Source organism: Passer montanus, unplaced genomic scaffold (genome assembly GCF_014805655.1).
Source record: "Passer montanus isolate IOZ18808 unplaced genomic scaffold, ASM1480565v1 scaffold20, whole genome shotgun sequence".
Taxonomy (NCBI): domain Eukaryota; kingdom Metazoa; phylum Chordata; class Aves; order Passeriformes; family Passeridae; genus Passer; species Passer montanus.
In genome coordinates this window covers 6,939,190-6,959,205 of record NW_024366592.1, presented here as the reverse complement: position 1 = coordinate 6,959,205, position 20,016 = coordinate 6,939,190, and the positions used below count along the sequence as shown (strand labels likewise).

The 20,016-nt window shown below is 41.6% G+C and overlaps 1 protein-coding gene across 3 annotated transcripts in view; it reads left to right on the top strand.

Moving 5' to 3' along the window:
- LOC120501714 (potassium voltage-gated channel subfamily KQT member 1-like) overlaps positions 1–20,016 on the top strand; it is a 415,370-nt gene that overhangs the window by 311 nt on the left and 395,043 nt on the right. For all 3 annotated transcript variants that reach the window (XM_039708327.1, XM_039708326.1, XM_039708328.1), the window contains exons 2-3: positions 1,058–1,645; positions 18,168–18,258. In XM_039708327.1, the coding sequence (XP_039564261.1) occupies positions 1,263–1,645; positions 18,168–18,258 (474 nt within the window). In that variant the 5' untranslated portion in view covers positions 1,058–1,262. The remainder of the gene's footprint in view (positions 1–1,057; positions 1,646–18,167; positions 18,259–20,016) is intronic.

The following is a 20,016-nucleotide window of genomic DNA, read 5'->3' as shown; positions in this document are numbered from 1 at the left end:
TAATGTCTGCACCCTCCAGCTGTTCAGTAAGAGAGCTGCTGAGGGAAGGGATGTATTTCTCTCTTTGCACTAGGACTGATGTGGGAATGTGAACTGATGCTCACCTTTCCATGAGAAGTGTTAAGAAATGAGCCCTGTGTAGGAAAGTCATGTTAAAATGAATGATACTTTGTGGAATAACTTGGAGGGCTCCATTCAGATGTACTACACTGGGAGTTCCACCACTACATATGAGGAGCTTTAAGCAACAGCAAAAAATAGGCTTAATTTAAAAAAGGGGTGTGTGTGTGAAGGCTGAAATTGTCTCTCTAAAATATTTTACTGAGGTTAAAGTAACTGAATGTGGGGTGTAGGAAATAAGGCAGTTCAAAAAAAGACATCCACTCTCAGTCTTACAAAATTATTAATGTTGCTGCTAAGAAATTGCTGCTCTGTATTAGCAGAAATTGAATTCTGCTTTATAAAATACATATTGATCTAGAAGAACCCTATTGTCTTTTCTATTTTGTTTAGGTACTTGTTTGAGAGTAGCCAAATTAGCTGCAAGCATGAAAGGGCTTGGAGAAAATTGAGGATCAGGCCAGGACTCTTTGATTTTTCCCCTTGTAGCAATATTAACCTCCCAGAATCAGCTATCATTAATGGCATCCTCCTTTTTAAACTTGAGAAAAGTTGTTCCAGAGTACTGTGGACTACAAGATCAGGTCCTGTGAGGTGACTGAAATAATTTATTTAAGTCTTAAATTCTTCCTGTAATATTGATCCTCTAGATAAATTCTCCTGAGGTGTAGGTGTTGAAGTTCAAAGCCTCATTCAGGTGTGTTTTGGGCAACACTTCATTTCTAATCAGGGCACTTCAAGAATTGCTTAGCTTAAAGTAATCTGGTAGGATCAGCTCTCTCTGCTACTGCACAAGTATTTAAACACACTGTTTAAATAGTTCTAGGCTTTCTTCTTAACAATGTACTTTTGAAATTAATTTTCTTTCCTTCCTCCAGAAGTCTCAACCTCTTTCCTTTCCCAGACTCCTGTTCCTTCTGTTGTTACTGTCTCATAGGTTTTTCTGACTTAAATTCAGAGGATGTGAGTGACAGCAGGTGACAGGCTGGCAGCTCGCACTTGTGTCACAGAGAAGCTCCGTGATAACAGCACAAAGTCATCTTATCAGCTTCTGGAGACCCTTGGGCACAGAAGACATCCAATCCCTCCTTCATGATTTTAAATATTGATCAGAGACAGCAATACCTGGCTGTTGTTGCAGGATGTCCTGTGGTGGTGCAGAAACTGCTGCGTACCTGGACTGTAACCACCGTGGGCAGGATCAAGGCTCCACTCTCCAGCTGAGCACTCTGAGTGGGAATAGCAGATCTGCAGCGTTGTTGGAAGTCAGGGGGAACCTCAGCACCATGCAGTATTCTCCTGTGGCACTGAATCCAGAGCCCTCCATGGATAAGGGAGCCGGGATTCCCCAGAGCCCCGGGGAAGGCACAAAGGCTGCAGCCTGCTCGGACAGTGGAGCCAGCAGGACCCGGACCACGGAGTGCTTCCAGAGCCAATATCTGACCAAAACCAGCACCCAGGGACAGGTCTACAACTTCCTGGAGAGGCCCAGTGGGTGGAAGTGTTTTATCTATCATTTTGCTGTGTAAGTACCTACATTTTCACATGATCTTTGGTGTAAGAAAAATTGGAGACTGCCCATTTAATCAGCCAGGAATTAGTACTTGATCTCCTGTGCTCAAAACCTGTTCCATGAGTAATCCTCTCAAGGCAGTGGAAAAGCCAGTTCCTCAAAGAATCAGCCACTATATGCATTATCAGTTCCAGAGAAGGCTTTTTATTCTTCAAATGATCTTTGTTTTCAAGGATGTACAGGTATATTTGGTATTTCTGAGGGCAAGTCCTCTGTGCTCCTGGCAGTTGTGACTGCTGACTGAGCTGCTTCACACTGTTACAGCTTCAGACACTGCAGGTTTTAGCAGGAGATGTGGCAGGTCCAGCTGTGATCAGACACATTCTGCTCTTTTAAGTTTGTTTTGCTCATGTTAAAGAGCCAAAACAAGTAATTTGTTAGACAAATATATAACATTACTAATTTGAATTGATTTATAGTTGTGAACATGAAATGAGTACAAACTTAGTGAAATGTTTTTCATTATACCATGTATGTAGTACATGGAAGGAGGCAATTAAGGCTTCCATTTACCCTTGTAAAGCAGTGGTTGATATATTAATCCAGCTGTTACTGTTTTCTTTGGTTGCTTATGGTATCTGTCAAGCTTAGCAAGACCTCAATTACTGTTCTGAATGCTGCTTAACAGAAAGATAATTTGTCATCTTAGCTGTGGAAAGGGTTCAGTTGTGCTCTCACTGAGACCAGAGCAAGTGTTACTGGCCAGCTGAGCCAAAAGGCCTTGCTTTTATTATAAAATTAGCATAATTCCTAAAGAAATGCAGAGTGTTGAAATTACTCAGTTTGTCTGAGATAAACTATGGCCTGATTGTATTTTGGGAAAAAGCCCATTATCAGTGGCTGCAGTCAGGAGCTGCCCAGAGAAACATGGTAATTCTAGGGATGAACCCTAATGCTTCTATTTAGCATAAAATAGATAGTCTCATTAATACTTGCTTCCTTTCCCCCCTCAATATCATATACGTACTTTTGAAAGGACTTTTTTGATGAATGAAATTTCTCCAAGCAGCAAGATAAAGTCTCTTTCAAGGACTGTGCTTATAGCATGCTTTATTCCTAAGGACTAAAAAGATGTGATTTGTGTAGATTTAAATATATGAATAGTCATGATTTAAGCCTAGTTGAGATTACTAATCTTGCTAAAATTAATTTGTTTCATCATCTGTGTTGCTTTTATCCCCAACAGAGGCTGACCTTTAATATGCACTTTTTTATTCTGAAATGGACATTAAAATAAAATAAAAAAAAATCTGTACACCCCCACAGTACTAGAAAATTGGACAAAATACTGGTAATACCAACAGCAACTGTTTTTTAAAGGATTCTTACCATTTACATGAAAGACTGTGTAAATTGAGTGCTCTTAAAAGTTATTTGTCTTTGAGGCTCCTAGAAAGGAAACATTTGAAACAGCTTTTGGCAAGCATTTTGTCTCAAGGATATTTTTGCTAATAATTATCCCAGTAACTACATGATGTGTTCATTTAAATAACAAGTTTTGGAAAGAACATGCCTTATAAGATTATATATCATTACAGCAAAACATTGTTAAAAAAATAAACTACTAATCTAAAATACACTTAATTTTATAATTAGAACAACCTGTAATTTATTTTTAAACAGCTTCCCGTGTTTTATGTGTGGGTTTGGAGGTAACTTAAGTGCAGCTGATTGATGGTGATGATTATGACTATTTTCCTAACAAATCCAAACTTTCAAGTACATGGCTGATATTTGTGTAGCCTGGAGGAGCTGGATGTGCTCTGTCCTTTCTGTTCTTCATGTGCCACAAAGATCACACAACTCATGTACAAACTTGGGGGAACTTATTGTCCAAGAGGGATTGGAGTCTGCTCTGATCTGGAGTCAGTTCTGCTAGAAAGAACCTGATTTTCCAAAACCAGGCAGGGTGAGGGAACAGCAAGTGCTCCAGGATTTGACCTCTTCTCATTCTGAAATTACCAAGATAATCACCGATAACACTCGTAGAAAGTTTCTTTTAAGGGAATAAGCTCAGGGTTCTTATGGAACTTTATAACAGTGGTAGAAAAGGGAATTATTTTTGCCTAATTAAATCTAGAATTTGTATTATTTTAGTGGAGTTATTGGAGTTTTAGTGGAGGTTGAAATTATGGCTTCAAAACAAAATGTTTGAAGGGGTGAGTGGGTTTACTTGAGAATCCCTCCTGCTGGTCTTGAAAACCTTCTCATTTGGATACTTTTCTGGTTTGGGACTGTGAAATACTTCACTTCCAAAAAGCTCAGTAGAGTAGAGGATTTCACTTAGCAAGAGCTGAGGGCTTGAGAAGCAGCTGCTCCATGAACTGACAATGTATTGATCCAATCCAAGAAATTCCTGTGGCTATGCAAGAGCCTTGGGGTGTTGGAGATCACCTGTGTTAGAGCCCAGCTATTTGCTGTGAGGTCCTAAGTCCAGAAAAAGCAGCATGTGCCTGGCTTGGATAATTTCTCAACTCAGCTATGCACTTGCTTAAATCACATCCAAATGTCAGGTATTAGGGTATAACCCTCATATTTTGTCTCTCTAAAGAAAAATACCACATGTATTGATGATGAGTTATTTATGACAGTGACCTTACTTGGCAAACCTACACATTTAAATAATTTAATTGCAGGTGGAGTCTTACTTATGTGATGGATATATTTCTGAAGCCTCCATCCATTCAGTGACTACTGGAATGGCTCCACTGTAGGCTGGAATGTTGTGTCCACGTGGCTGGCTGTCACTTGTCACTGTTCTGTGAGCCACAGAGGCCACCTTGTGTCAGCCCGAGGTGATGTCGCAGTGTGGGTTCCAGGCAGGAAACCCCTGAGGTGTGCCCACGATCCTGGGGGCAAAATACCCCTGAGTATTTTCCCTGTCAGTTACACCCTGCTCACTGCAGTCCAACCCCCTTTTCCTATCTTTTCCATTTCTCTGGAGCATGCAGGGACTGCTCATTTTGGTCTTTTGTGCTGCTCTTGCCTGGGTAGATGAATTTTCCAGTTAAAAAGCCAAAGACTTAGAGGGAATCTGGGTTCATTTGGACTAAGAAGTGAGGGAGCAGGACAACTGGCTAACACTGAGCGTGGTGAAAGAGGGAGAAAGGAGAACCTGGGTTCTGAGGTCCATGTTGGTTTGTGTGGAAGCTGAGACTGCTGCCAGTGATGCTGAAACTGGAAGAAAACAATACAAGAGCAGAGTAGCTTAAGAACACAGAGAATCTGACTTAAGCAGGAGGCAAAGGAAAAAAGAAAAACAGGTTGTGCAGATCAGAAAGCTGGATACAGGCTCAAAGGGGACAGCTGAAAAGGGTCAAGAAGCTCAGAGAGCCACTGGGAGGAAGAGGGGCAGGACATGACAGCTGGGAGCTAGGGAAAGCGGGAATGTGGAATTCATGATGGGACAAGGAACCTTTCACCCATAGGCAACTAATTTGAATCTTGTCCAAGTCAATAGTTCAATAGAAGAAGAAGCAGTGATGGCTGTGGGGAGAAACAAAAGGAGCTGTTGGTCCCAGTCCAGTTCTTAGCTAATGGATGTCACATCACCCCTGGAGTCAGCACAGCTGGAAGGGCTGCTCTCAGGCACTGGAGAAACCTCAGGCTGGCTGGGAGTGGAGGCAAGTCCAAGGCAAGAGGGAGGTCCATGACAGGGACTCTCAACTGTGTTCTCAGGCCTGCCATTTTCTTGTGTGTAACACTGCAAAAGCCGAAGTGAGAACTTGCAGATGTTCCCGGTCACTTGGTACTTGTTTGGCCACTTGTTAAATGAGTGTCAGACCTTGCTCATTCAAAAGTTAGACCAGCCTTTGTATCCCATAACCTCCTTTGGGATGAGGTGAGCTGATCTAACAGCTCATGGCTAACAAGCCAGCACAGGTTCTGCTCCCCTCGTCCACCTCCAGCACTCAGCTTGCTCCTGCCAGCTGTAGTTGTCCTTCGAGAGTTAAACTTGGAGTTACACTTGGATAGCCAGTACAGCTTTTGGCACCAGCAGAAGCCTACCCCAGTGGGAAAGAGTGGATGGTCCTCAGTCAGGTTAGTACTGCACATGAAGCACCTTGAAACACTTCCCCTCTCTTGTTTTCTCAGTGGATCAAAATTACTTGTTGAATTTCATATAAAATTGTGCACAATAATTGCAAATTAACATTGCAAATCATCTGGCGAGTACTGCAGACCACCTGGTTTGACTGCAAAACATTTCATAAATGCAGAGTTTGGGTAGCCATAAAGTCTGCTCTGCAGGCTGCCTTGAGATTTCTGGGGAAACAACTCCTCCAAATGGTGACTTAGAGAGGGCAATGGCTGTTGCTCCAAAATATTCCTATAGGATGCTGCCTCTCTCTGGGAATTGTTTGGTAGACAGGGAAAATGTCTTCCCTAGAGTATGGTTTCCCAAGAGCTGGCATGGGGGTTTACCAATGCCAAAAGATCTTGGTGCCCCTCTGCCACCTTCCTTTCTTCTGTTCTGGACACACATTTCTGCTGCACAGCTCGTGTTTCTTCTGGCACTCACTGGAGCCCTCCTACGCTTCATCAGCTCCCTGTAATGGCAGGAATCTAGATCAGCAGGAAATGAGGAGCTTTTGGGACCTTAAGGAGTTGCAGCATGTCAGCAAGTGGTCTAGTGGGGCTGCAACCAGCACTAACACAGTTGGCCAAGACTGGAATGGAATGAGGCAAAGTTCTCTTTCTTTTTTCTCTTTTTTTTTTTCTTTTTTTCCCCCCACCAGAGAGCTGTGGTGTGGGCTCAGTTTTATATGAAAACATGCCCTAGATTTACTTTGTTACCTCTCTTCTCCTCCAGTCTGACTCCCCCCACCACACACACACACACACACACACACACACACACACACACATGTACCTGTTTACCAATGCCAAAAGATCTTGGTGCCCCTCTGCCACCTCCCTTCTTCTGTTCTGGACACACATTTCTGCTGCACAGCTCGTGTTTCTTCTGGCACTCACTGGAGCCCTCCTACGCTTCATCAGCTCCCTGTAATGGCAGGAATCTAGCTCAGGAGGAAATGAGGAGCTTTTGGGACCTTAAGGAGTTGCAGCATGTCAGCAAGTGGTCTAGTGGGGCTGCAACCAGCACTAACACAGTTGGCCAAGACTGGAATGGAATGAGGCAAAGTTCTCCTTCTTTTTTTTCTTTTTTTTTTTTTTTTCTTTTTCTCCCCCCACCAGAGAGCTGTGGCGTGGGCTCAGTTTTATATGAAAACATGCCCTAGATTTACTTTGTTACCTCTCTTCTCCTCCAGTCTGACTCCCCCCACCCCACACACACACGTACCTGTTCCTGGCAGTTTGTTAAAAAAAACCCTCAACTGAACAGTTACTGCTGAATAATTCAAACTGCATGATCCTTACAAAAATGTGAACAACATCAATAACACCACGGACTTAAAACTTCATGAGGAAAGTACAAAAAGATCAAAAAACATGTTTATAAAAGGGGGGGCTAGCCAGCAGAGGGTTTTTTCCTTTAGAAAAGAATCTGTGTACCAATGTCTGTGTCGCTGTGAGTAGTACATAAACAAACGAATTCAGATTATTTGGATACATTTAAAATTGCAATTTTTTTCCTATTATTGTTTCTCCTCAGACTTTGCTTTTTCAGGTTTTTTTACTTTCTCCAACTCCATGTAAGAAATGCTAGTTGTGTTCTGTTAATGAAATTGCAGCAGTTCATAGCCACCATTCTGGCTGATATTCCATTTTTGTTTGGCATACAACTGTTGCTGATGTAAAGAACTTTAAAAGGCAAAAAATGCAAGGGTCTAGTGGTTCCATTTAATAGGGCACTTGTCTGCATATATTTTGATTCTTTGAATGTAGCAGCTCTTTAGTGAACTGAAATAAGTTAGCACAGTGTTCTCCAGCTCCTGTTTTTATCTGGAAGTGAAGCATATTACCCATTATTTATAACTGTTTATCTCAAAGGGACTGTCAAATTCCCATTTTTGTCCTTTCCACAATTATCTCTAGAATGCAAGCAGATATTTTGATTTTTCCAATGATGTGATTGTAATATGACCAACACAAGCAACAAGTAAAGTTCAGAGTAATTATAAGCACATGTCTGGTTTTGAGATTCTGGCTTTGACCTTGATGTCACAGCTTAATTCTGGACATGGTGTACTTTCATAAGAGTAAGGCTTATTATTATTATTATTATTATTATTATTACTCATTACTTATTGTGTTCAGGGTGTTTCTTGCCAGCATAACAGTTACTTATTTGGAATTTTATACAGAAATGTCACTGACAGAGTTTTCAGTTTTGAACTACAATGGCTAGTTTTCATCTGTGTACTAACTACTGAGAGGTACAAAGCAGATGTCTCTGATGACAAGCTTCAGGTACCAAAAGAGGAGCAGTATTGAAGAGAAGAAACTCAAGAACTCCTTATTCATTAAAGTAGGATGTTCTTCTTACCACTTAGTTGCATGGATGAGATGGTGGAATGGCTGAAGTTGCTAATGAAGGTTCACTGATATTAAAGGAAATTGTTGTTAGGGTTCTGTAAAGTTCCAGGTTTTGGGTGTTCTAAAAATACATGGGGGTAGTTATTAATTTTGAACCTCTCTTCCTAAGGAAATGAGGTTTCTGCAACGACACTGTCTGAGCATGTCTGTCTGAAAGGGCCTTACCAAAAACCTTTGAGCCAGCTGGCGAGTTCCAGCTAGCATGGACGGGGGATGAGACATGTCAGAGATGCTGTGCTGCTTCTCATTTGGTTAAAACAGACATTTGTCTAGAGGAGAGAGAAATTAATATCCCCAAGATGAGAACACTTCACTTGGAGGTCCTTTGGATTGTTTGGCACCAAGGAGTCTTTTCAGGAGAGAGATGTTAGGAAAGCTCCTAAGTAAGAACTTGGATCTGGGAGTACTTTGTGTTAGGCACCGTCACCTAACCACAGGGCACAAAGCCACAGCATGAGTAAGTTCTATTTTCATTTTTTGAATTATTGATGACTTTTTCCATCATTTCTGTAAGAAATTCAATCCATCTTATTCTAGAAGCTCAATTTTGTAATAATCTGAGCAATTAATATACATTAACATCTGCCCCCACGGGCTAATGTTGTTTCTGTAGTGAAAACAAATACTGTAGCCATTGCTATGGTGCTGTTGATGGAATTTGGTTTTGCTTTTGTGGAAAAAAAACCCCCTCTGTTCTTACAGAAACCAGCAAAATAAAATAATATTTCTTGATATGAATGTTACAATTGCTCATGAACCTGAGGACTCCATGTGGTACCAAATTCAAGAAGAAAAGTGATGATCAAGCTGGCATTAACTCAGCAGATGTCTTCTCACAGCTGCATTATATACATTTGTTCTTTCCCTTTCCTTCTTCTGCACCCAAGAGACATTATTTAATGTGAGTACTATGAGGAAGCTGGTGTTGCATTTTGAATGGTGGTTGGAATTTCCTGTTCCCTTGGAGGCGGGTCCTAAATCACATGCCAAAACCTACTGACTTTTGTGTTACAGTCAAGGTTGATGATAATAGTATCATAATCATCAGCACTGAAGTCATGATGATGGACTGGTTTTGTCACTGTTTAAAGAACTGATTATGTCTCTTCTAGAAAGTCTTAGCTGTAGAATCAGAATGGAAGATTGCAAGACATGCAAAAATAAAAACAAGAGAAACACAGAAGCACAGATGTCAGTGGAAGATATGGGCACTCAGTGGAATCAAAGAGCTTAAATCCCAGGAAAGGCAGGGCATTAAATAAATAGCTTCAATAAAATCAGTGCTCCTGGTGATTGTAAGGGATGCATGAATGCAATTTGTCAGTTCTGAAGTACTGCCAGATAAACTCGTAGAAAAACCAAAATCCAAATCTTAGTGACCTACAAAGAACAGCAATTAAGTTAGGCTGTCAAATGTTTGGAAATGTGAAGTGCTTATTACTAATGGAGCTGTGGGTGTTTTATAAATAACATCCAACAGCGTGGGTCAGTAGATCCAGAAGGTTGGTTTCATGTGGGATATTTTTTGTAGGATGTGTGGCTCATGCTGTGGTTTGAACAGCATTGGTTTTAGCTGTTGATCCAACCCTCTTTGTGATGAATTCTGTATATGCAGGTAATTTCACTGTTTGTAAGAGAAATTTTAAATTACCTTGGTGTTGTAGAAATATTGATTTATTATTTCAGAGAGGAACCAGGAGGGCAACTTCATGTTATGTACAATGGAGCTGCTGGGCATTTCTGGGTGCAACTCAGAAGAGACATATAGCTGAAAACAGATATCTTCAGTATATTCATGTGATAAGTGGGATTTTCCTTTGGTTGAGGGCTTCAAAGCTCTGAAAATATGTTATTCTGAGGTAGAAAAAAGAAAATCAGATATGGCCAAATTCTCTGCTAGGCATGCTCCCTGTTAGTAGAGTCCAAAGTTAGGCAGGCTTCCATTAAAACGTGTCTGGTCTCCTTCTCCACTTCTGCTGAAACCAACACATTCCCAGACTATTTCTAACTTTAACGGATTGGTATTTTCAGCGGAAAAATTGTCCCTTTACCAAAATTTCCAACCAACTCTAATTTCTGCATGAGTGCATATGGATAAGCATAAGACCTTTCAAAGACACATCAAACCTCAGGAGCCTGGAAACAGATTTATGAGAGAACTGAGGGACATCAAAACTTGCCAACAGAGGCACGGGGACAACCTTCTCTTCATGACCTAGAAACTCCTTCGGATAACAAAAATATGTAAGGACCAGGAGTGAGGTTTTATTCAGGGCAGCAGGAATGTTTTTCAGAAGCACATGGCTATTCAACACAAGACAGTAGAGTCCCATTTAGAAGAAAGTGTTTCATTCACTCAGGAATGAGAACATGCACTTTTAGAGTATGAAAAAAGAAAAAAATGCACTCCTTAGTTTTCCTGCCACAAAATGGCCAGTTAAAATAGAAAGCAGCCCATGCCGCTGGAGCCCCTCAAAGAACTTTCTGTTTGCTAAACTCATTTATTGTCCCTAACAACAGCCTGACTTAGAGCTTTTAGTCTCCTTTAGACAACTCGGTAGTCTGTCATCCAGAAAAAAGCTGAAACTCCAATGGGTGTAGTTTCACTTGGATTTACTTGGACATATTAGCCTAAATTCAGTCAATTTTTCTTTAATTTAAGTCCAGCTGAAGCAAATGCATTTCTTCTCCCCTACTGTGATAATAGGTTGGAACATTTTGGTTTAGTTTCTTAGACTCTTGGGACAGTTTGGGTTGGAAGGGAACTTGCAGAGCATTGAATTCCACCCCCTGCCATGGGCGGGGATACCTTCCACTAAAGCAGGCTGCTCAAAGCTTCTGGAGAAAATAGCAGATAGAATAAAGGATTATCTAAGGAATCTAAAAGGCAGGGTTTCCATGTACTTTCAACTAGAACATATAGAAGCAATTTGTAGTTACCTACCTGGAGGGCTTTCACAGACTGAAGAGAGGCACAGCAGCTCAGTTTTGAGGAAGGAACAGGACACATCTGGCTGTGTTAAAATCATCAGCAACCCACGGTCCAGGACTCTCAGTTCTACAGAGCATGGGTTTTGATAGCTTTTCCATAACAATTTTTGTTGATTTGCTTTCATTATAGAGCTCATATTTTTCTAATAGTGTTTTTTTCTCTAAACAAAACTTTGCAGGGTCAACAAAGTTTGGTAAAGCCCAAAAGGCCCCAAAGCTACTGTTTTGTGCTTGGTTGCCAAGGAGTATATCTCTGTCTGTGAATTTACAAGTTTGTCCCCTCCCCACCCATCCCTTTTTTGTTGTCCAAGAGATAACATTCGCACGAGCATCTGGTATATCAGCACTTCAAGTACACTTATCTGCAGGAGATAAACACAAAGCCCCACGTGCACAGTTTTTGCTAGAAATGGAATTATTTGCTGCAAAACTTAAAAGGAGGAATTATGACTACTCCTCCTTTAATAACTTCCATTAGGCTTGTCTTCCATGGAAAATAAGTTTGTTACAGCATGACCTTTGAAAGGTTCACCCTGGAGAAAGTGCTTGACATCATTTTGCTCTCAGTGTTAACCTCCTAGTTCTCAGCGTTTGTAGGCTTCAGTGAAGTGTGCTCATGGTCAATAAATCTATTAAACAGAATTTGTGCCTGGCTACAACAGCAACAGAAACATGTTTCCAGCTTCTCTCCAAAAGGAAGCAATGTTTAGGAGGACCAGGACATAAAGAAGCACTAATTTGCAGCCTTTAACAGAACTGCCTCTTTAATTTGGTTAACACATGGGACAGATTTAAGGATGATGGTCTAAAAGCATTGATGAGAAAGCAATTGTATTTTTGTGTATACCTGAGTCTTGAGGAACTGAGGAGAAGTCAAGAAATACTAAAATTTCATTTTAACAAGATGTCTCTTGGGAAAGCACGACACTTCATCTTCTGTAAGTGTGAACAGTGTTACGTGAGAATCTGAAACCAAAGGGGAGGTTCTCAAATACTCCTCTTTCCTCTGATATATAAAATATTTTTTTTCTGCTCAAAGAGAGAATGAGGAAGAGTCTTCAAATAGGCAATCAGGAATAAATTTCCATCTTCAGAAAAAAAAAAAGTTGGAAAAGAAAGCCACGGATTTTGAGAGGAAATACTTCACTATTTTTAGTACCTCTATGGCAGAAAAGGGAAAAAAAGTATTTGCGGAAGTAACAGCTCAGGTAGTGGCTCAACATCCTCAAGAATCACAGAAAGAATGAAAGAGAACAAAATACTAGAAAGGAGAACCTCAGTTCCTTTAGGATAGCAAAGATTAGACCAGCCCTACTAGCTGGCAATTATTTATATCTCTGCCTTATTAACTTCCTGCCTTTAGGAACTGAACAGCTGCCAGCAGGTGAAACTGTTCTCTGTGGATGCCAATAACTGCCTGCAAACCAGTAAACAATCAGGCCCTGTTTTCTCACCCTTTCAGCACAGAGAACTGTCCTTTGCAGGAGACAGTATCGATAGCAGGAGCAGCATGAGGAAGCCAGGCTGAGCTGGTGGGGAAAAGGAAATTGCCATATGACAAGCTTTAAATAGCTTCACCCCAAGCCAGCAATATGAAAGGCACCCATCCACTTGCCTTACCTATAGATATCCCAGAAATCCAATCAGAAATATTTAGGGAGACCCAGGATCTCTTTGGCACTTGCTGATGAGTTAACACTGGTAGACTTTGCCATTGCCTTTGGGGGACAGCTTGTCCCTCTAACCAACACCTGCAGTGAGACCCTGAGACAAACCCAGAGCTATTCAGGGAGGAGCCTTGCTGAGGGTTTGCCTGTGACACCATGCATCCAGCTCTTCACAGGGAACTTGGCACTCACCAAGCTTTTTTCCTCCAGCGTGTTTAGATTGGTTAGAGTTGGGGGACAGCTTGTCCCTCTAACCAACACCTGCAGTGAGACCCTGAGACAAACCCAGAGCTATTCAGGGAGAAGCCTTGCTGAGGGTTTGCCTGTGACACCATGCATCCAGCTCTTCACAGGGAACTTGGCACTCACCAAGCTTTTTTCCTCCAGCGTGTTTAGATTGGTTATCTAAACTATGTTTAGCATTCCAGAGGCTGTTAGGAGCAGCCCATGAGGAGCTTTTCTGATTGCCTGAGAGGCAGAGAGGTGTAGCTTGGAGTCTGCATTAATTGAGTTGTTTATCTTTTGCTGAGGGTTTGCCTGTGACACCATGCATCCAGCTCTTCACAGGGAACTTGGCACTCACCAAGCTTTTTTCCTCCAGCGTGTTTAGATTGGTTATCTAAACTATGTTTAGCATTCCAGAGGCTGTTAGGAGCAGCCCATGAGGAGCTTTTCTGATTGCCTGAGAGGCAGAGAGGTGTAGCTTGGAGTCTGCAGATCAGCTGGCAGTTAATTGAGCTGTTTGTCTTCAAGTGTGGACTCATCAAAGCTAACCTGCCTTGTGGTGTGTGGTCCAGTGACAGTGACTTAAAGGAAGCTGTGAAGGCAGCATGCACTGACTGCTGGCTCAGAGATATCAAAGGGGGAGGAAGATGCTGCCCCACTGTGCTAGAGAAAAGGTGCAGAAGGACTGTTGGTTTCTCTGGGAGTGGATTTACTTGGGGTGCAGGGAGGACTTGACCTTTGTTTCCACTATGTGTCTGCAGCCCTTTTGTCATACCTCAAATACCACTTACTCACCAAACTCCACCCGTGGCTTCTTTCCAAGAGCCTGTGGTGAGCACTGAGCATGAACTGCTGCAAGTGCTCACAGGAACATCACAGGTTAAACACAGGCTAAACCCTGGCTGTGGGGCTCTGTGTAAACCAGGGGTTCTGTATGGCACCTCAAGGCTCTCAGCTCCAGCCCTGTCCTGCCTCTTCCTCCAGACATACAAATCCAAGGGGAAAGCAGTCCCAGCTTCTTCACACTGAGGGTGTGTCCATCCATGAACTGCTGCCTGTGTTGTGTGCTCATGTACTGTGAGATCACTGCCTGGACAAGAACCATTTTGGTCTTGTATTTGGTTTTGTATCTACCTTGACACACTCCTGTTATTTTTACCTTCTTAAGTCTATCTACCTCTGGCTGAAAATACTGGCCAGAAACTGGCCCTCACCTGTCTCAAATGCAGTTTCTCAGCAATTCCAGTAGAGGACAGGGAGATCTACTTCCATGTTGGTTTCAGATTAGTAATTATGTTCTTCCATTCCCTCTCACTTCAGGTTCCTGTGTCCCCATGGAGATGACAGCCTGCCCACAGCAGGCTTTTCTTTTTGTTTTTGGGGTGTTCTTTTAATGTTTGGGGTCCTTTTTGTTTTGGTTGGTTGATTGGGGGTTTTGTGTATTTCATTTTTGTTCTTTTGTGGTTGTTGCTGTTCTTGATGCCCTTGCTAAATTGTTAATCTGTGCTTGTCTTTGACTTTGTCCCCACTGCAACTGAATTGGTACTCAGCTCATGTGAGCTGCCCTTGCTATTCATTGGGAAGGAGTGACACTCACTGGCCAGAGGATATAGTGCCATAAATTAAGTGAATTTAAAGGGTCCTTTGAATGGTTTAGTGTGTGATTTGGAAATGTGAGGAAAAAAAAACAAAAACAAAAACAAAAAAGATAGAATCTCAGTACATAAAACCAGGAGAGAAGCAACAATAAGCTCGAAGTTACAAGACCTGCAGGCTGTGTTGGCAGCTTGGGGTCCCTTAGTAAAAAAGAGGTGCCAATTGTCCTCTCTTTTACATCCTAATGCATCTACAGCTTGTCTCTGTATAATTTTTTCTCCTCTTTTTTTTTTTTTTTTTTTTTTTTTTTTTGTAAATCTCTTTTTAATTGGTTTTTCTGAAGCCTAAAAGGAGTTATGGTTCAAGATGTTGTGATAATATCTACAGGGTATGTAACAATACTGTGTATGTAACAATACTGGGTATGTAACAATGCTCTGAAGCCTAAAAGGAGTTATGGTTCAAGATGTTGTGATAATATCTACAGGGTATGTAACAATACTGGTTTTTATCTTTGCTTCTCTTAGAGTGGAAAATGTGTAAAGTACACTCTCATCCTCAAGGTCTTGGTAGAAAATATTTAGACTGTGAATTCTATGTGGATTTTTATGTATTACTAGTGAGTGCAGTGAAAGAAGTTAAAGGTATTTTGAAAGAATAGAATTGAAATGGTAGGGATCTGGACAAAATTAAGAGTGTACTCAGAGGAAGTGACTGTCTGTACATTTCTGCTGGAGTTATTTGATGTGCTGGTTTCAGGGACAAGCCAAGTTAAAATGTTCCCTTCACCATTGACTGAAGGATAGTCTGAGCTGCGGGAGTGTTCTGTGGGCCTTCAACACAGTCCTGATGTGTGGATAAGTCTGTTCACCTTTTTGTGTCTTTCTCCATGTACCCATCACTGGGATTGCTGATTGAAGTAAAAGGTGTCTGGATAAAGAAGCTCCCTGGTGGATCACAGCATCCAGTGGAGTGGGGTACTCAGTACTGATCTCATATTAAATGTATAAGAAAAAGAGGTTATTTTGACCCTGCTTACCTTACTTTTACATGGAAGGCAGTGGTGCTGTGTTAAGAAAAGGCTGAAGTTCTGCAGTTTTCCAAGCCTGGACTCTTCTGGTGTTGGACACTAGCAATACCCTTATGCTTTGAACCCCTTATTAACTTGTTCTTTTCCATTTGCCAAAGGCTGGCTTGTATTTCAGTATCTGTCCTCAAGGCTTTGCTCTGACTTCCTTTCTTGGAGCATCATTCTCCAGGAATGCTGGGTTCTGTCCCCTCTGCTGGTTTGTCTTTTTGGGCAGTGCAGCAGCTCAGGTTTTATTATGCCTTGGACAGATCTCTGTACCCCTTGTAACACAGCACTGCTTTCAGAGATAAATATTTGGGGATGAAACTGTTGAATAATATGTCTGGCAACTTGTGCATGTTGAAGAAAAAGGAGTAGCAGGGCTGAGTGAAGGGTTGTGAAACTCATAAACCATGAGAGCATGGCTGAGATCTGTCCTGAGCTGAAGGTGCTGTTGTCCTTGACTAAGATGTATTATCTAGATCCCTTTTCTCTTATATCATGTCTCAGGATAGGTAAATATTGGAGAAATGAAAACTTGATTCAGAGACAATTGTACATGTCAAGTTCTAACCACTACTTAGGAAATCTCTCTATTAATGGTGACCCTAATTCTAAAATCTCCACTTGTAATTAGATAGTGTCAGAGTCCTTCCAGAGCCAGATAAAAGGAAGCAGAACCTTTTGTTTTTATAACTTCAAATTCACTTTAGGCTTGAAGAGGTCAGCTGTTGTCTGTGTGGCAGCTGAGAAACAATTGTCTCTCCTTGCCTGTGTTAGCAAACACTTGCAATTACCTTGCAGTGTGTGAATGATCAGACCAAGCATATCAAAGAATTGTTTTCAGTGTTTATTATCACCTGTTCAGTGTTCCTGGGGTTCCTAAGGCAGTCTAAAATTCTGAGGCACTCTAGAAAGAGAAAAAGGAAAGCTGAAGGGCTCCATAGATATCAATATTGTCCCATTTTCCCTGGTTCTAGTCATGGTTTGAATGTGCTGCATAAAGAATATTGGTTCAGCCTACACTCTGAGGTAACAAGGCAGACATTTTTTGGGGGTTTTCCATATCCAAGCAGTTATTTGCAGTAGATTTTCTATCCTGTATCTGTGTTGTGAGAACTTTGTTTCTCTGGACATACAGATCTATACATATGAAGTGCATCTGTGAGTAAATAAGTGGAACAGGCTGCCCAGGGAAGTGGTAGAATCACCATCCTTGGAAGTACTTGAAAAATATGTAGATGGGGCACTCGGGGTTTTGTGGCATACCTGGGATTGTGAGGTTGATGTTTTGACTTAATGATCTTTGAGGCCTTTTCCAAGCTAAAGGATTCTGGGATTCTGTATCATGTGCTCCTTCATATCTTTGTGTATACATGACTGCTGAGCCCCCAAGCCTCAGGTGGAGATGCTCCTGGGGAAAGGCCAGAAGCACAGCATGGGCTGTGAGAAGAGAGGGAAAAGTAAGAGTGTGAAACAACCTCTGAGCATGAAGGTAAGAGAAGCAGGAGAAGGGGTACAAGGTGCTGCAGGTCCCGGAGCAGAAATTCCCTGGGGAAGGTTTATCTTGAAGGACTGCAGCTCCTGGAAGGGCCCACAGTGCAGCAGGGGAGCAGTGTGAGGAGAAGGAGGAGGAGGAAGGAGAAGGGGCAGAGACAAAGTGTCATAGTCTGACCACAGCCCTGCATCCCCTACCCCTCTTTGCTGCTTGGGAATGCGTGAGGGAGGGAGGCACAGGAGCTGGGAATTAGGGAAAGGGAGATCAAGGGGACATGTTTTAGTCTTCTTTCCCATGCTTTGTGTAGGATTTAAGGTTTGTTCCTGTCAAGATTCCTCTGTGTCTGCTCTGTAGCCTGTGCAGGCACCGCTAACCAGGGGCTCTGCCCTCAAGCTTAGTGACCAAACTCCTGGGCTTGTGTCAGCTGTGGACTTGATGAGATGCATTTCATCTCTTCTTGTGGAACACTGATGAAAGTGTCCACTGGGACCATGGAAAAACTCCAAAGGAATTAATCTTGTCACAGTCTCTAGGTTGTACAAGAGTTTTTCCCTTCCTGATAAGCTTTTCCGCCTGTAATTTTCATGTGAAACTACCAAAACCCACTGAGTGTAGTTTGTGTCTCTGTTAAAGTGGTAAGCAATCAGTGAAACATGAAACATTCACTATGACAACCTTCCTTGAGAAATATATTTGACAATGTCCTCTACCTATTGATTTACTGTGTTCAGCCTTCCTGTCATTTTTATGCCATGTTTCTGAAAGCTGAATGAATACAAAATGATGATACTCATTTGAGTAGGAAGAATTGACTGATTAAGCACAAGGTATTTGTGATAAAAAAGTTATGTGAATGAGAGAGAAAAAACTAGATCTAGATTTACAGTTCAACTTGACAAGTCACTAAACACTGTTTTCTTTTTACAGATTTCTCCTGGTGCTGATTTGTTTAATATTCAGTGTACTGTCTACTATAGAGCACTATTCTGAGTTTGCCATTGGAACCCTTTTCTGGATGGTAAGTGAACTTCTTTGGGGAAGGGTTGATCAGTTTGACTAAACCTGAATTGCTTTTGGCAAGCAAGGGAAATAATTTAAAAATTCTCATGCAGAGCATGCTAGCAGGACATTTAAAAGAGTGCCTGCTTTCATTAAAGAAAGGTTACAGTTTAAGGGGGATTATTATTTTCTAGATCCTTGAACTATGAGGACACTTGTTAGATCACCAGTTTTTATGAACTTGCTTTTCCCAAAGTACATCTCTTATAGTGGACTACTGGTGTTCATCAGTCTTAGGCAGCAAGGAACAGGATATTCTGTAGAAATGAATTTTTAAACTGGGTATTTTCTAATTCTTATGGTAAAAATTTGGCCAAGAACATGGCTTTTCAGAGGCAGGTGATTTCTGTCAGCCTGGTTTGCTACTCTGCAGAACAGGAAGGAAGAGCTCCTATCACACTGCTGTCACCAGTGATTTGGATTTGAAGTTGGTGCTTGCTTGGTGGGAATCAAAAGTACAAATAACTTGCATGAGGACACTAGACAATGTCCCTCCTCTATTCCCCCCTGCCTCTATTCACCTTTAGGGAGTGCAAAATGGAGATTAAACATCCTTGATAAAAATGGAATAAATAACTTTCAAACTGTTCCTTGCAAAATCTGTATTTTAGCCACTCAAATCCTCTGATCTCAGTGTGTGATGATATCAGTATTCTTATTGTAGTTTCCTTTTGCCAGATGGTGAATTTTGATGTGAGAGAATTTGGTTTTCCATCTGGTTTGAAAATAAAAATCAGTTACTTCTTTGTTTTCCTATGGCTTAGGCTACATTAGCATGTGCAGGTTTTGCGTGCAGTTGACTGAGGCATCATTAGATCCCAGAGTTATTCTGAGGTCTTGATTAAAGTTAATCCTGTAGCAAATGTTGCTTGGCCTTTAAGCCACAATTCAGTGTCAAGCAAAGTGCAGTGTTCTGCCAATCATGTGTGGTCCTCTCCTGTTCCCTGAGATGTGGTGATTGCAGGTCAGCACGGGCACTGCTGGGAGCAGTGATCCTGGCTCAGCTGATTGTTTCTGTGCAGATGGAATGTGCATGTCCAGATGCATTTTTGGACAAAGAGTAATGAGATGGAGACAGATGTGAGGCTCTCAGAGTGCCCACATAGCACTGCCATGCTAGGAATCATGCCAAATGAATAATGCTCAGTCAATGAAACAATTTCTTGGCCTCCTTGTGTCACAGCCTTACCCTGGGGGATGCCTCTCTGGAGTTTTTACTCCTGCTGTTTCTTTAGTTTCCTTCCTAGAAATGTCCAGTACACAGAGTAGCTGTTCTGGCTACTGTAGAGTCACTTGCCTAGAACACGTCTGTCTTAAAACTTGGTTTGGTCTGAAATAAATTCACCAAACTTGGTTTGGTCTGAAATAAATTCAAATTCAACATTCAATAAATTTAATTACAGAAGATTTGTCCAGTACACAGAGTAGCTGTTCTGGCTACTGTAGAGTCACTTGCCTAGAACACGTCTGTCTTAAAACTTGGTTTGGTCTGAAATAAATTCACTTCAATTACAGAAGATAGTTTTTAGAGCTAATTAAATCAGTTCTTTTTCTCAGAGTTGGGAGACTTCTTGTTGCCAGGAGTTAAATGGTTGGACTCCTGCTTGGAGCACATCTTCCCACCTTTACCTGAAGGAATTCCCAACTGGCTGTCCCTTCTGAGCCAGGAAAGTGTTCACCTCACAGAAGTGTGGAGATTGCTGTTCTCTTTACTCCT